The sequence below is a fragment of the Oryctolagus cuniculus genome, chromosome 2 (genome assembly GCF_051225735.1).
Source record: "Oryctolagus cuniculus isolate XC-2025 breed Fujian yellow rabbit chromosome 2, ASM5122573v1, whole genome shotgun sequence".
Classification (NCBI taxonomy): Eukaryota; Metazoa; Chordata; class Mammalia; order Lagomorpha; family Leporidae; genus Oryctolagus; species Oryctolagus cuniculus.
In genome coordinates, this window is record NC_142868.1 from 67182501 (window position 1) to 67195564 (window position 13064).

General features: G+C 40.7%; 1 protein-coding gene across 11 annotated transcripts in view; it reads left to right on the forward strand.

Moving 5' to 3' along the window:
- The window catches only part of LOC149127789 (DNA-directed primase/polymerase protein-like), a 36295-nt gene that overhangs the window by 8072 nt on the left and 15159 nt on the right, over positions 1-13064 (forward strand). For 10 of the 11 annotated variants that reach the window (XR_016228978.1, XR_016228977.1, XR_016228976.1 and 7 more), the window contains exon 5: positions 10157-10444. The exons of the other annotated variant lie outside the window; for it this stretch is intronic. Coding sequence is in view for 5 of the 10 variants with exons in the window: in XM_089325591.1 (XP_089181717.1) it covers positions 10157-10444 (288 nt within the window). In the remaining 5 variants the exon portion in view is untranslated. The remainder of the gene's footprint in view (positions 1-10156; positions 10445-13064) is intronic. 11 annotated transcript variants of the gene reach the window in all.

The following is a 13064-nucleotide window of genomic DNA, read 5'->3' on the forward strand; positions in this document are numbered from 1 at the left end:
GCCATACCTCCTGTTCTCCCGGTCTGTTAAGACTCAGCGTAGATATCAATTCATCATTTTTTGTCACATCCAAACCCTATGATACAGGTTACTGTTCCGTAGGGTTGTAGAAAGCACCCAGTGCTTATTGTCAGAGCATTTGCTGCTGCTTGTTTTCTTTATCTTTATTCCACTTAATATTTCTTTAAGGACGTAACTATTGATTTTTCTTTTCCCTTTGTAATTTTTTAGAGCTACATTATAACTTATATGTCCTAATATATATTTTATTAAAAATTATTTTAAATGTTTTGATTAACAAGTAATACTAGCACATTTTTATGGGATACAGTGCAAAATTTCAAAAGATATGAAGGTATAAGCTGATCAAAGCAGGCAGCCAACATACCCACCTCCCTACCTTTCCTCCACATTTACAGCCTACTAGTCCTCTCCTCCAGTTCTTTTTATGGTACACAACATGTTACTGTGGTCTGTAGTTGTCCATCTGTGCTATGAAGCACCTTGTACCCCATATCCAGACTCCTCTATCTCCCACACTTCCCAGTCTCTAGTAATCACTGCTCTAAGTTCTTATTGACTGTCATTTTTTAACTTTCATGTATCAAAGAGAACACGTGTTAACTTTCTGTGTGTCACTTCTTTCACTTAATGTAATGACTACCAATTTCAGTTATTTTAACTCTAATGTCAGGATTTCATTCCTTCTGATGGCTGACTAATGTTCCATTGTGTATGTATACCATATTTTCCTTATCCATTATTTATCCATGGACACTTAGGTTTTCTATAGCTTGGCAATTATGAATGATGTTGCAAAGCACATGAGAATGAAGGTATCTCTTTCATATGCTGATGTCATTTCCACTGGATACTTACCCAGAAGCAGGATAGCTGGGTCATATGATTGATCTATTTATTGTATTTCCAGATATATTGTATATTACTACATTATAATAATATTGTCCATAATACCATTACTACAGCAGCAGCAATAATAAATACAAGTAGGCATTTAATATTTGCTGAGTTAGTGCCTACTTAGCATGCCTGCATTATCAGAGTATGGAGGGCAGAGTCCTAGCCAGGATATTTCTTTGATCCCTATGTATACTTCCTCATAGGCTGCTCTTTAAATACTAACCAGGAGGCTAAAAACTGAGAATCTGTTGCTAGGGAAGAAGGGCAGAGAGAAGTATGCCAGGTCCTTCACAGTCTGCTACAGTGTCTCCTGAAAGCAGATGACATTCATTCTAGACTGTGAATGAATTTCCTTCATATAGTCAAAGGTAAGACAGGCTTTATTAGAATAGCACAAGCAAAGGAATAGAGTTTGGAGTTTGCGGTTAACTTGGGGATCAGTCGACAATCTAATGTAACTAAAGCTAAAGCCATAATCAGGCCTGATAAATGGAATGTCTTCTGAGGCTCTTTCCTCTTAAATCGTGTACTTCCAGAATCAGAGAGGCGGAGAATATGAAGCAGTCAAAAATTTCCCTTCAGTTCCCCTCCCTCTTGATAATATTTCTAGTTGTTATTGTTAGCCTTTTGGGAAAGGGAACAAAGTTAAATGTGAGTGATCAGACTTTGATCTTTGCAAAGAAGCTCTTATGCCAATTTACTGTAGTACTGCAGATATCTGTGATTGGTTAGTTCTTTTGAGATAGTCCCTGCCACTGAGATAGACCAAAGAGGGGATGGGGTAATAAGACTGAAGCCTGGAAACAGAAGGCAGAGCTGTTGGGGGGGGGGGGGGACAGTATGTTGGTGTTCACGTGACTGGCTGTCATTGTGCCATGGACACATTAGCTCCTTGCCAAGGTTCAGAGGCTTAGCCGGCCTCTTCAGTGCTACTGTCAAACATCTGCAACTGTAGACTCACTTCGCTTATTGTCTAGAGTCAAGCAGATAGAATTTTAAATTTCCAGGAAAACTAACTTCGTCAATTTATGTTTATATTGCTTTGTTGTCCTTTGATGTGTCATTGTTTCCTCTCGGTGTTTACCTTCTCTCTAATTCCAGAAGTAATCATGTCTGTGTATCATTGGATCAAAAGCTTTTGCTTTCATTTTGATGTTTTACAAGAAATTGTACTTATTTCTTTAAGTAGGAAAGTAATTAATCCTGTGATTTTAAGTACTAAAGGCTTCCTGGTAAATGAAGTGACAAATCCAGACTGTGACACTTCCAGAGATTAAAATTAAGTAATTTCTTATAGTATTGCATTTCACCAGTATTGCTACACACAACAGCAGTGTAAAAGCCAAATTGTCACTTGATCTTGTGATATAGGATATATATATATATATATATATATATATATATATTTATAGAGAGAGAGAGTTTAAAGAATTCCATGTTGCCCTGCCAACTTCTCATGGTAGTGTGGATCACTGTTTTTTTTTTGTTGTTGTTGTTTTTGTTTTTTTTTAAGTAAGCAAGGCAGGGCATTTAATAATATCTGAATAATCATTTTTTGAGGTTTAAATCTTTAGTCTCCTTTTCCCCTGAGAAACCTTTTATTTAATGAATACAAACGTCATACATTTCATAACTACAACTTTAGGAACATAGTGATTCTTCTCATTGTACCTGCTCTCCCACCCTCTACCCCACCCTCTACCTCTTCCCTCTACAATTCCCACTATTATCCTCCCCCCCCAAAGAAACCTTTTAAGGAATACAGACTTCATGCATTTTATAAGTACAACTTTAGAAATATAGTGATTCTTCTCACCATACCTGCTCTCTCACCCACTCTCCCACCCCTCCTCCTGCTCCCTCTCCCATTCCCAGTCCCATCCTCCACTAAGATCGATTTTCAGTTAACTTTATACACAGAAGACCAACTCTATAAAAGAGTTCAACAATTTGGCCGGCGCCGCAGCTCAATAGGCTAATCCTCTGCCTGCGGCGCCAGCACACCAGGTTCTAGTCCTGGTCGGGGCGCCAGATTCTGTCCCGGTTGCCCCTCTTCCAGTCCAGCTCTCTGCTATGGCCCGGGAGGGCAGTGGAGGATGGCCCAAGTGCTTGGGCCCTGCACCCCATAGGAGACCAGGAGAAGCACCTGGCTCCTGCCTTGGGATCAGCGCGGTGCGCGCGGCAGCAATAGGAGGGTGAACCAACAGGAAAGGAAGATTTTTCTCTCTGTCTTTCTCACTGTCCACTCTGCCTGTCAAAAAAAAAAAAAAAATTAAAAGAGTTCAACAATTTGCATGGAAAAAAAACAAAACTGCTCCTCAACAACTGAGAAAAGGGCTGTTCAAAATCATTGCTTCTTGAAATGTTTCTAAAAAGTGAAATTAAACTTTAAAGAAGCATCTAAAAATGATACATCTTTTGCAAGCACTTAGACATAATTATAATACAACTCTTTGAGGATAGAGATCCTGCATGGAAAGTTAGTACACAGTGATTCCTGTTATTAACTTAACAATTAACGCTCTTAGGTGTGATGTCAGCGACCACCCAAGGCTCTTGACATGAGCTGCCTAGGCTGTGGAAGCCTTTTGAACCCACAGTCTCTGTCAATCTGTAGCCAAGGCCATAAACAAAGTTCAAGTTCTCTCCTCGCTTCAGAGAAAAATTCCTCCTTCTTTGATGACCACTTCTTTCCACTAGGGTCTCACCTGCCAAGGTCCTTCATATAGGACATTTTTTTGTCACAGTGTCTTGGCTTTCCATGCCTAAAATGCTCTCATGGGCTTTTCAACCAGACCAGAATGCCTTAAGGGTTGATTCTGAGATCAGAATGCTATTTAAAGGGGTTGTCACTCTGAGTCTTCTGTGTGGGCTGAATCCCATGTTGGAGCCTTCCCTCCTTTTTAATTCTATCTGTAGTTACCAGACCATTAATCCTATCCATACAATCACTTTAACACTTAAGATAGTATTTTTACCACCCAGCTTAAGGGGATTTGGGGTCCCCTGGCAAATTTTTAAACTATATCCTTAAAAATAAGTCCATAGGAATGTATGCAGAACTATACAGCTTTACAATTACAAACCTCATTCACTTCATAATTACAACTTTAGAAACATGGTGATTCTTCCCACTAATTCCACCTTCACACCCAGTTTTCCTCCTCCCTCTTTTATTCCCACTCTTTTTACTGAGATCTATTTTAAGTTGATTTGATACACATGTTTAACTCTATTTTAAGCAAAGAGTTTAACAAATAGTACAAAAAAACCTTTTTCTCAACAGTCATGACAAGGGCTGTTCAAGTTACTGCTTCTCAAATTGTCAATTTAACTTGTATAGATTGCTTTTTTGGTGCTCTATTATCACAGATCAGAGAGAATATATGGTATTTGTCCTTTTGGGACTGGCTTATTTCACTAAGTATGATGTGTTCTGGACTCATCCATTTTGTTGTAAATGACCAGATCTCATTTTTTTTTATTCCTGCTGTGTAGTATTTCATAGTGTACATATTCCATGGTTTCTTTATCTGGTCTTCAGTTGATGGACATTTGGGTTTATTCCATGTCTTAGCTATTGTGAATTGAGCTACAATAAACATGGAGGTGCAGATAGCGCTCTCATGTACTGATTGCATTTCCCTTAGGTAAGTTCCCAGGAGTCCCACTCTTATTTTTCACTAAGATCTATTTTCAGTTAACTTTACATGCATATAACTAACTCTGTTAAGAGTTCAACAAATAGTGTGAAAAAAAACCTGTTCCTCAGCAGTCGAGACAAGGGCTGTTAAAAGTCATTGCTTCCTTTTTTTTTTTTATTTTTATTTTTTTGACAGGCAGAGTGGACAGTGAGAGAGAGAGACAGAGAAAGGTCTTCCTTTGCCGTTGGTTCACCCTCCAATGGCCACTGCGGCCAGCACGCTGCGGCCAGCGCATCACGCTGATCCGATGGCAGGAGCCAGGTGCTTCTCCTGGTCTCCCATGGGGTGCAGGGCCCAAGGACTTGGACCATCCTCCACTGCAACTCCCTGGCCATAGCAGAGAGCTGGCCTGGAAGAGGGCAACCGGGACAGAATCTGGCGCCCCCACCGGGACTAGAACCCGGTGTGCCGGCGCTGCAAGGCGGAGGATTAGCCTAGTGAGCCGCGGTGCCGGCCAAAGACATTGCTTCTTAAAATGTCCATTTTACTTCTACAGATTGCCTTATAGGTGCTCTATTAGTTATCACAGGTCAGGGAGAACATATAGTATTTGTCCCTTTGAGATTGGCTTATTTCACTAACAATGATGTTTTGCGGTTTCATCCATTTTGTGGAAAATGGCTAGGTCTTTCTTTTGTGTGTTTTTTGGTTGTTTTTAGCTTTGTGTAGTACTCCATGGTGTACATATCCCAGTCTTCAGTTGATGGAAACTTGGGTTGATTCCATGACTTAGCCATTGTGACTTGAGCTGCAATAAACAAGGGGGTGCAGATAACTTTAACATGCTGATTTAATTTCTTTGGGTAAATGCCCAGGAGTGGGATGGCTGGGTCATATGGCAGGTCTATATTCAGATTTCTGAGGTATCTCCATATGTCTTCCACAGTGGCTGTACCAGTTTACATTCCCACCAGCAGTGGATTAGGGTACCTTTTTCTCTACATCCTTGCCTGCATTTGTTTGCTGATTTCTGTATGAAAGCCATACTAATGGAAGTGGTTTAGATTTGCATTTCCCTGATGGCTGGTGGTCCTGAGCATTTTTTTTCATGTATCTGTTGGTCATTTGGATTTCCTCTTTTGAAAAATGCCTGTTTGAGTCCTTTGCCCATTTCTTAACTGGATTGTTTGTTTTGTTGTGGAGTTTCTTGATCTCTTTATATATTCTGGTTATTAATCCTTTATCAGTTGTACAGTTTGCAAATAATTCCTCCCATTCTGTCAGTTGCCTCTTCAGTTTGTTGACTGTTTCTTTTGCAGTACAGAAGCTTCTCAATTTGATGTAATCCCATTTGTCAGTTTTGGTTTTGATTGTCTGTGCCTCTGGGGTCTTTTCCAAGAACTCTTTGCCCATGCCAATGTCTTTCCCTAAGGTTCTCTAATTTGATGGTATCAGATCATAGATTTATGTCTTTAATCCATTTTGAGTGGATCTTTGTGTAAGGTGTAAGGTAGGGGCCTTGGTTCATACTTCTGCGTGTGGAGATCTGGTTTTCCCAGCACCATTTGTTGAAGAGACTGTCCTTGCTCCAGGGGTTGATTATAGCTCCCTTGTCAAAGATAAGTTGGTTGTAGATGGTGGATTGATTTCTGGCATTTCTGTTTTGTTCCATTGGTCTATCCATCTGTTTTTGTATCAGTACCAGGCTGTTTTTATTATAACTGTCCTGTATATCTTGAAATCTGATATTGTGATGTCCCTGGCTTTGTTTTTGTTGTATAAGATTGATTTAGCTGTTTGGGGCCTCCTGTGTTTCCATATGAATTTCAGCATTTTTTTAATGTATCTGAGAAGAATGTCCTTGGTATTTTGATTGGTATTGCATTGAATCTGTAAATTGCTTTTAGTAATATGGACATTTTAATTATTGTTTCTTCTAATCCATGAACATGGAAGATTTTTTCAGTTTTTGGTGGCTTCTATTTCTTTAATGTTTTGTAATTCTCATTGTAGAAATCTTTGACATCCTTGTTTAAATTTATTACAAGGTATTTGATTTTTGTGTGTGTGTGTGTGTATGGCTATTGTGAATGGGATTCATCTTAGAAGTTCTTTCTTGGAGCTGGTGCTTTGGCATAGCAGGTAAAGCCGCTGCCTGCAGTGCTGGCATCCCATATGGGCACTGGTTCGAGTCCTGGCTGCTTCACTTCCCATCTAGCTCTCTGCTGTGGCCTGGGAATGCAGTAGAAAATGCCCCAAGTCCTTGGACCCCTGCACCTGTGTGGGAGACCCAGAGAAAGCTCCTGGCTTTGGATCGGCGCAGATCCTACCATTGCAGCCAATTGGAGAGTGAACCAGCAGATGGAAGACCTCTCTCTCTCTCTCTCTCTCTCTCTCTCTGCCTCTCCTCTCACTGTGTAACTCTGACTTTCAAATAATGTTTTGCATGTGGAGATCTGGTTTTCCCAGCACCATTTGTTGAAGATGTTCTTTCTCAGCCATGGCATTGTCTGTGTATATAAAAGCTGTTGATTTTTTTGTGTTGATTTTATATCCTGATGCTTTACCAAACTCTTCTATGAGTTCCAATAGTCTCTTAGTGGCATCTTTTGGATCCCATATATATAGAATCATGCCATCTGCAAATAGGGATAGTTTGACTTCCTCTTTCCCAATTTGTATCCTTTTGATTTCTTTTTCTTGCCTAATGGCTCTGGCTATAACGTCCAGGACTATATTGAATAGTAATGGTGAGAGTGGACATCCCTGTCTGGTTCCAGATCTCTGTGGGGTACTTCCAGTTTTTCCCCATTTAATAGGATGCTGGCCATGGGTTTGTCATAAATTGCCTTGATTGTGTTGAAGAATGCTTAGAGTTTTCATCATGAAAGGGTGTTGTATTTTACCAAATGCTTTCTCTGCATCTATTGAGATAATCATATGGGTTTTGTTTTTCAGTTTGTTAATGTGGTATATCACATTGATTAGCAAATGTTGAACCATCCTTGCCTACCAGGGAGGGATAAATCCCACTTGTTATAGGTGAATGATCTTTCTGATGTGTTTTTGGATTCAGTTGGCTAGAATTTTGTTGAAGATTTTTGCATCTGTGTTCATCAGGGAAATTGGTCTGTAGTTCTCTTTGTATCTGTGTAGTTCTTTTGTACAGGTGTAGGAATTAAGGTGATGCTGTCTTCATAGAAGGAATTTGGGAGGATTCCCTCCCTTTCAGTTCTTTTGAATAGCTTGAGAAGAATTGGAGTTAGTTCTTTAATGTCTGGTAGAATTCAGCAGTGAAGGTGTCTGGTCCTGGGCTTTTCTTTTTTGGGAGGGTCTTTATTACTGATTCAATTTCTGTCTGGACTGTTGATCTGTTTGGGTTTTCTGTGTCTTCATGGCTCAATTTAGGTAGGTTGTATGTGTCCAGGAATCTATCCATTTCTTCTGTGTTTCCCAGTTTGTTGGCATACAGCTTTTTGTAGTAATTCCTGATGATTCTTTTTATTCCTGTGGTGTCTGTTGTTAAATTTTCTCTTTCATCTCTAATTTTATTGATTTTGGTCTTCTCCCCTTTTTTTTTAATTGGGCCAATGGTGTATCAATTTTGTTTGTTTTGGGTCGTTCGATAGTATCCCATAGATGTCCAACAGTGTTTTTTAGTTTTCTAATTTTTCTTTTTTTGGTCTGACTATAAAATTTCCAGCAATCTGTCTTTAACTTGGATATTCTTTCTTCTGCTTCACTGAGTCTGTTGCTAAGGATTTCCATTGCATTTTCTACTTGTTCTATTGAATTCTTTATTTCCAAGATTTCATTTTGATTTGGTAAATCTTCTATTTACTTACTTACTTACTTAGCAGAGAGCAGGTTTGTTCTGCTCTATTGGCTTATTCTCTTGCTCACCTCCTCTCCTCAAAGGAGACCAGTGCCTGGGTGCTAGCCCTAGTGGGTACAATATGCATCTGCACTGCCACAAGAAGCACCCAGCGAATCTGAGCAGTCCTTGATGTGACCATGGATTCCATAGCAATGACCCTCACCAGGGAATCCAGGAGCATGGGGAGCCTCCCACAGTGACTGTGCAAAGTCCCATGCACACCCTGAGCCCTCCCACACAGCCAAGCGTTTCTCACAGTCCAGGCTCACAAGCCTCCCACGGTCACAAGCACTCAGCCCCTTCGGTTCTCCCAGCCAGTCTCGGGTGTCTCAGCTTGGCTAGTCGCTGGGCGCATGGACATGAACTGGTGTAGCTCTTACATAAGTCCAAATAGTGCCCACCCTCCCTCGGCTTGTTACAGGATGCTGGTGCAGGGTGGGCGGGGAGAGAGGAACATGCCACCTTTTTTTCTCTTCTAGTTTGGCAGGTACACTGTCCCCCACAGGGCTCCAAGCTGGATTCCTGCTGGGCTTTTACCACAGCTTTATCACCAGTGGCTTGGGCTGCTACAGTCTGGTCTCACTGCACTCTCCACAGCTGGTGCTGAAGTTCTCAGCTGCTGGTCCTGAGTTGGGTGTGTCCACATCCTCCATATAGGTCCAAATGTCCCTCTAATTTGCATGTCATTTCTTCTGTGGCTTTCTTCCTAATTCTTCGCTAAGATCACACTCTCTCCACTTTTTTTCTGAACCTCTGTTATTCAGAACTTTCAGGATAAATGTAGTTGGGAAAAGTATATTTTTATACTTTTTTACCCCCAAGGCCATAGGCCATCCCACAACAAATGTGGGGGAGGGATAGCAGGAGCCACAGCCTTTCAGCTGTGGGAGGCACGGTTCTCCTGGCATGCCGTGGCAGGCAAAGGAGAGAGAATGAGTTCCTAAGAAGTTTGCCACCATCTGGATACCAGGAGGGTAAGGCAGAGGTTCTCGCAGTGTTTCTCACCATCGTCTTGGAGCCATTTCCTCATATAAACTGTGTTCTTTATTCATTAATAGCAAAAACAATTCAACTCTGTTCTCATTAATCAAAGTGATGAGGACAGGCGTTTAGCCTAGTGGTTAAGACCCTGCTTGGGAAACACACATCCCATATCAGAGTGCCTCAGCTTGAGTCTGGCTCCACTTTTGATCACAGTTTTCTGCTATTAGCCTGGGAGGCAGCAGGTGATGGTTCAAATAGTGGTCCCTGCCATGCTCCTGTGAGATATACGTTGAGTTCCTAGCTCCTGACTTTGATTTGGCCCAGCCGGTCTGTTGTGGGCATTTGGGGAGTGAACCAGTGGAAGGGAATTCAGTTTGTCTCTATGGCTCTCTGCCTCTCAAAATAGAAACTCTAAAAAGAAGTTCTTTAAAAAATGGTGCTTTTTTGATGACATGTTAGGGTTAGATCTATGCTAGCAACATTGACACACCTCAAATTAACTTTCTCTTCTAAAATGGTTTGTTTCCAAATTGCAACAAGCTTCCTGCCAATGGAAATTTAAAAAGTAAAAGATTGCATAGCTTGAAGGAAGAGAGATGTGTTATAGTTTCTACCAAAACAATTTTAAAAGCAGAAATCAAAGGAAACGCCTTTCATGTGCAGATTTGAATCTGAATCTTGAATTCCAGTTCACATGAAAGAATTAATCATAACACCTTTTTTTCCTTAGGTAATTTTGTGAGAAAAATTTTGCAGCCTGCTCTTCAGTTAATTGCCAGTGAAGATGATGATAGCATTTCAGAGACAGTGGACCAGGGATTTTCCCACTTTTCTGAAGCACCAACAAAACAAGGGGCTTCATATAACAAAATGTCCCCAGATAAGGACACAGGAGAGAGCTGGACACTGAATTCAGAGAAGCCGAGGCAGCTGGGATCAGTGAAGCAAAGCGATCCTGATCTTTCATTTTTAGTTGTGAAGAATAATGTGGGAGAAAAGCATCTTTTTGTAGATCTAGGTAAGTAACATTGACAGTTGTTTCTTTCTGACTGTCCTGATGTCCTCTTGTGAGACACCTGTCCATGCTCACTGTCACTGTGCACAGGGTTCTCATTATCATCTCATTATCATCGCGCTCCCCAGCGACAGTGCAGGTCAGGAACAGAATGTGATCAGCCCGCTTAGGCTTGGAGAATCCACAAGGCTTCAGTTCAGAGATCTTGGGGCGATCCCTGTGGAACAGAAGCCCCAGCCTGGCCTGGGCTCTGAACGAGAGTGCCTGTGGCATGCTCTGCTCCAAGTGTTCAGGGAGTTCTGTGAGGGAATGGGGAGACCTGCACCCTCCAGCATGCCAAGAGTTTAAAGCAGATTCAGTCAACTTGAGAAACAATATAAAAATGGTACTCACATCACAAAGCAAGGCTGAGCTTGCTCTTCCCTGAAGAGCTTTGTGGTGGAGGCAGGGCAGGCTTTTGATCCTGGCCGGACCCTCGAGTTAGCCTTCTTTCACAGACTGGTGACTTCTGCACCCAACCGTGCTCTGTTTGGGTCTCTGAACCTGAGTGTGTAGAAGGCTCTAGTGTGGCAAGACTTCAGCCTGATGTAATATACAACCTAATGAAGTTCTAACTTGTGATTTGGAAAGCTGTAAGAGCATTTTTGCCATTGAGCACTTCAGAGAGCTGCAGTGCACACAGGTTGAGGGCAAGTAGGCTTTAATTTGGGGCAATGTTTTCGGGCTGACAGTGGTACCAAGGTTAGAGAATTGTTCCTGATTATCTTTCCAGTGCCCCTGAATCAAGTGCCAGAATTTGGAAATCTAAGTCGGGTAAGTGCAGTGTGTCAGTTTTGGTAGGCCTAGGATCAAGCAAAGATAATGCATAACAGTAAGAGCAACATTATCCAATAAATATGCTGTGCCTCTAACCCAGTGTTGAAGTCCCTAAACAGAATACCCCCGTTCATGACCGTTCTATCCTTGAAGTCACATTACTGGGAAATAATAGGAATTAGGAAGAAATAACAGGAAAACAGTCAGGAAATTTCTCTGGTATTCTTGAATGACACATTTTAACAATATATATTTACATATTAAAAGAGGATGAGGAAGTATTTTACTTGAACTATCCTTTGAAAGTTTCAGAGATTTAATAGTACATGCAGATTTTTGTTGTTTACATTTTATCTTATTGTAGTTCTATAGTATGTCTTGAAATCAGGAATTGTGATACCTCCAGCTTTGTTCTTTTTAAAAAAGATTTATTTATTTGAGAGGCAGAGTTATAGACAGAGAGGTCTTCCATCCACTAATTCACTCCTCAGATGGTTGCAACGGTCAGAGGTGAACCAATCTGAAGCCAGGAGCCAGGAGCTTCCTCTGGGTCTTGTTCTTTAAGACTTCCTATTACTAATTGAATTTCATTGCTGCTGTTGGTCTGTTCAGGTTTTCTATGTCTGCATGGTGCAATTTGAGTAGTTGTGTTGTCCAGAAATTTATTCATTTATTCTAGATTTTCTAATTTTTTTTATTGTATAGTTTCAAATAGTTCCTACTCTGGTATGAGTTATAATGTGTCTTTTACCTCTGGATTTATTTTAGTCTTCTCTCATTTTCTGGTTACTCTTGTTAAATGTTTTTGGATTTTTGTTCATCTCTTCAAAAATCCAAATTATCATTGATCTTTTGTATTTTTATTTTCTCGGATTTACTTCTTTGACTTTTGTAATTTTGTCCTATTAACTTTGGAATTGCTTTTTTTTTTTCAGTTACCTATGATACATCATTAGGGGTGTTTTGATTTTTTTTTATGTAACTGCTTATTGCTGTACACTTCTTAGTACTGCTTTTGCTTCATGCCATACATTTTGTTGTATCCTATAGATTTGTTGTGTTTCTATTTTTGTTTCAAGGAATTTTAATATTTCCCTTTTGATTTCTTTGATTCACTCCCCAAATGACTGCAATGGGCAGAGCTGAGCCTATCTGAAGTCAGGAGCCAGGAGCTTCCTCTGGGTCTCACACGTGGATGCAGGGGCCCAAGGACTTGATCCATCCTCTGCTGCTTTCCCAGGTGCATTAGCAGGGAGCTAGATAGGAAGTGGAGCAGCTGGGACTTGAACTGGCATCCATATGGGATGCCAATGCTGCAGGACAGGGCTTTAACCCATTGCACCACAGCACTGGCCTGCCCCATATATTTTTATAATTCCTAAAGTTAATTTTGCTGTTCATTTCTAGTTTTTATTCCATTGTGGTCAGAAAAGACAAATGTTATGATTTTGATTATTTTTTTTCTTGAGACTTGTTTTGTGGCATAGTGTATGGTTTATTCTTGAGATCTTAATATGTTGATGAAAGGAATGTGTACTCTACAGCTGTTGGATGAAATGTTTTATAAATGTCATTAGGTTCACTTAGTTTATTGTACAGTTTAATTATTCTGAAAGGCAGGAAGAGACAAAGAGAGCGCTCTCCTATCTTCTAATTCATTTCCCAAGTGCCCACAGTAGCTGAGCTGGGCCAGGTCCAAGCTGGGATCCAGGAAGCTAATCTGGTCTCTTATTTGGGTACAGGGATCCAACTACTTGAGCCATCACCTGTTGCCTCCCAAGGTACGCAATATCAGGAAGCTGGAGTC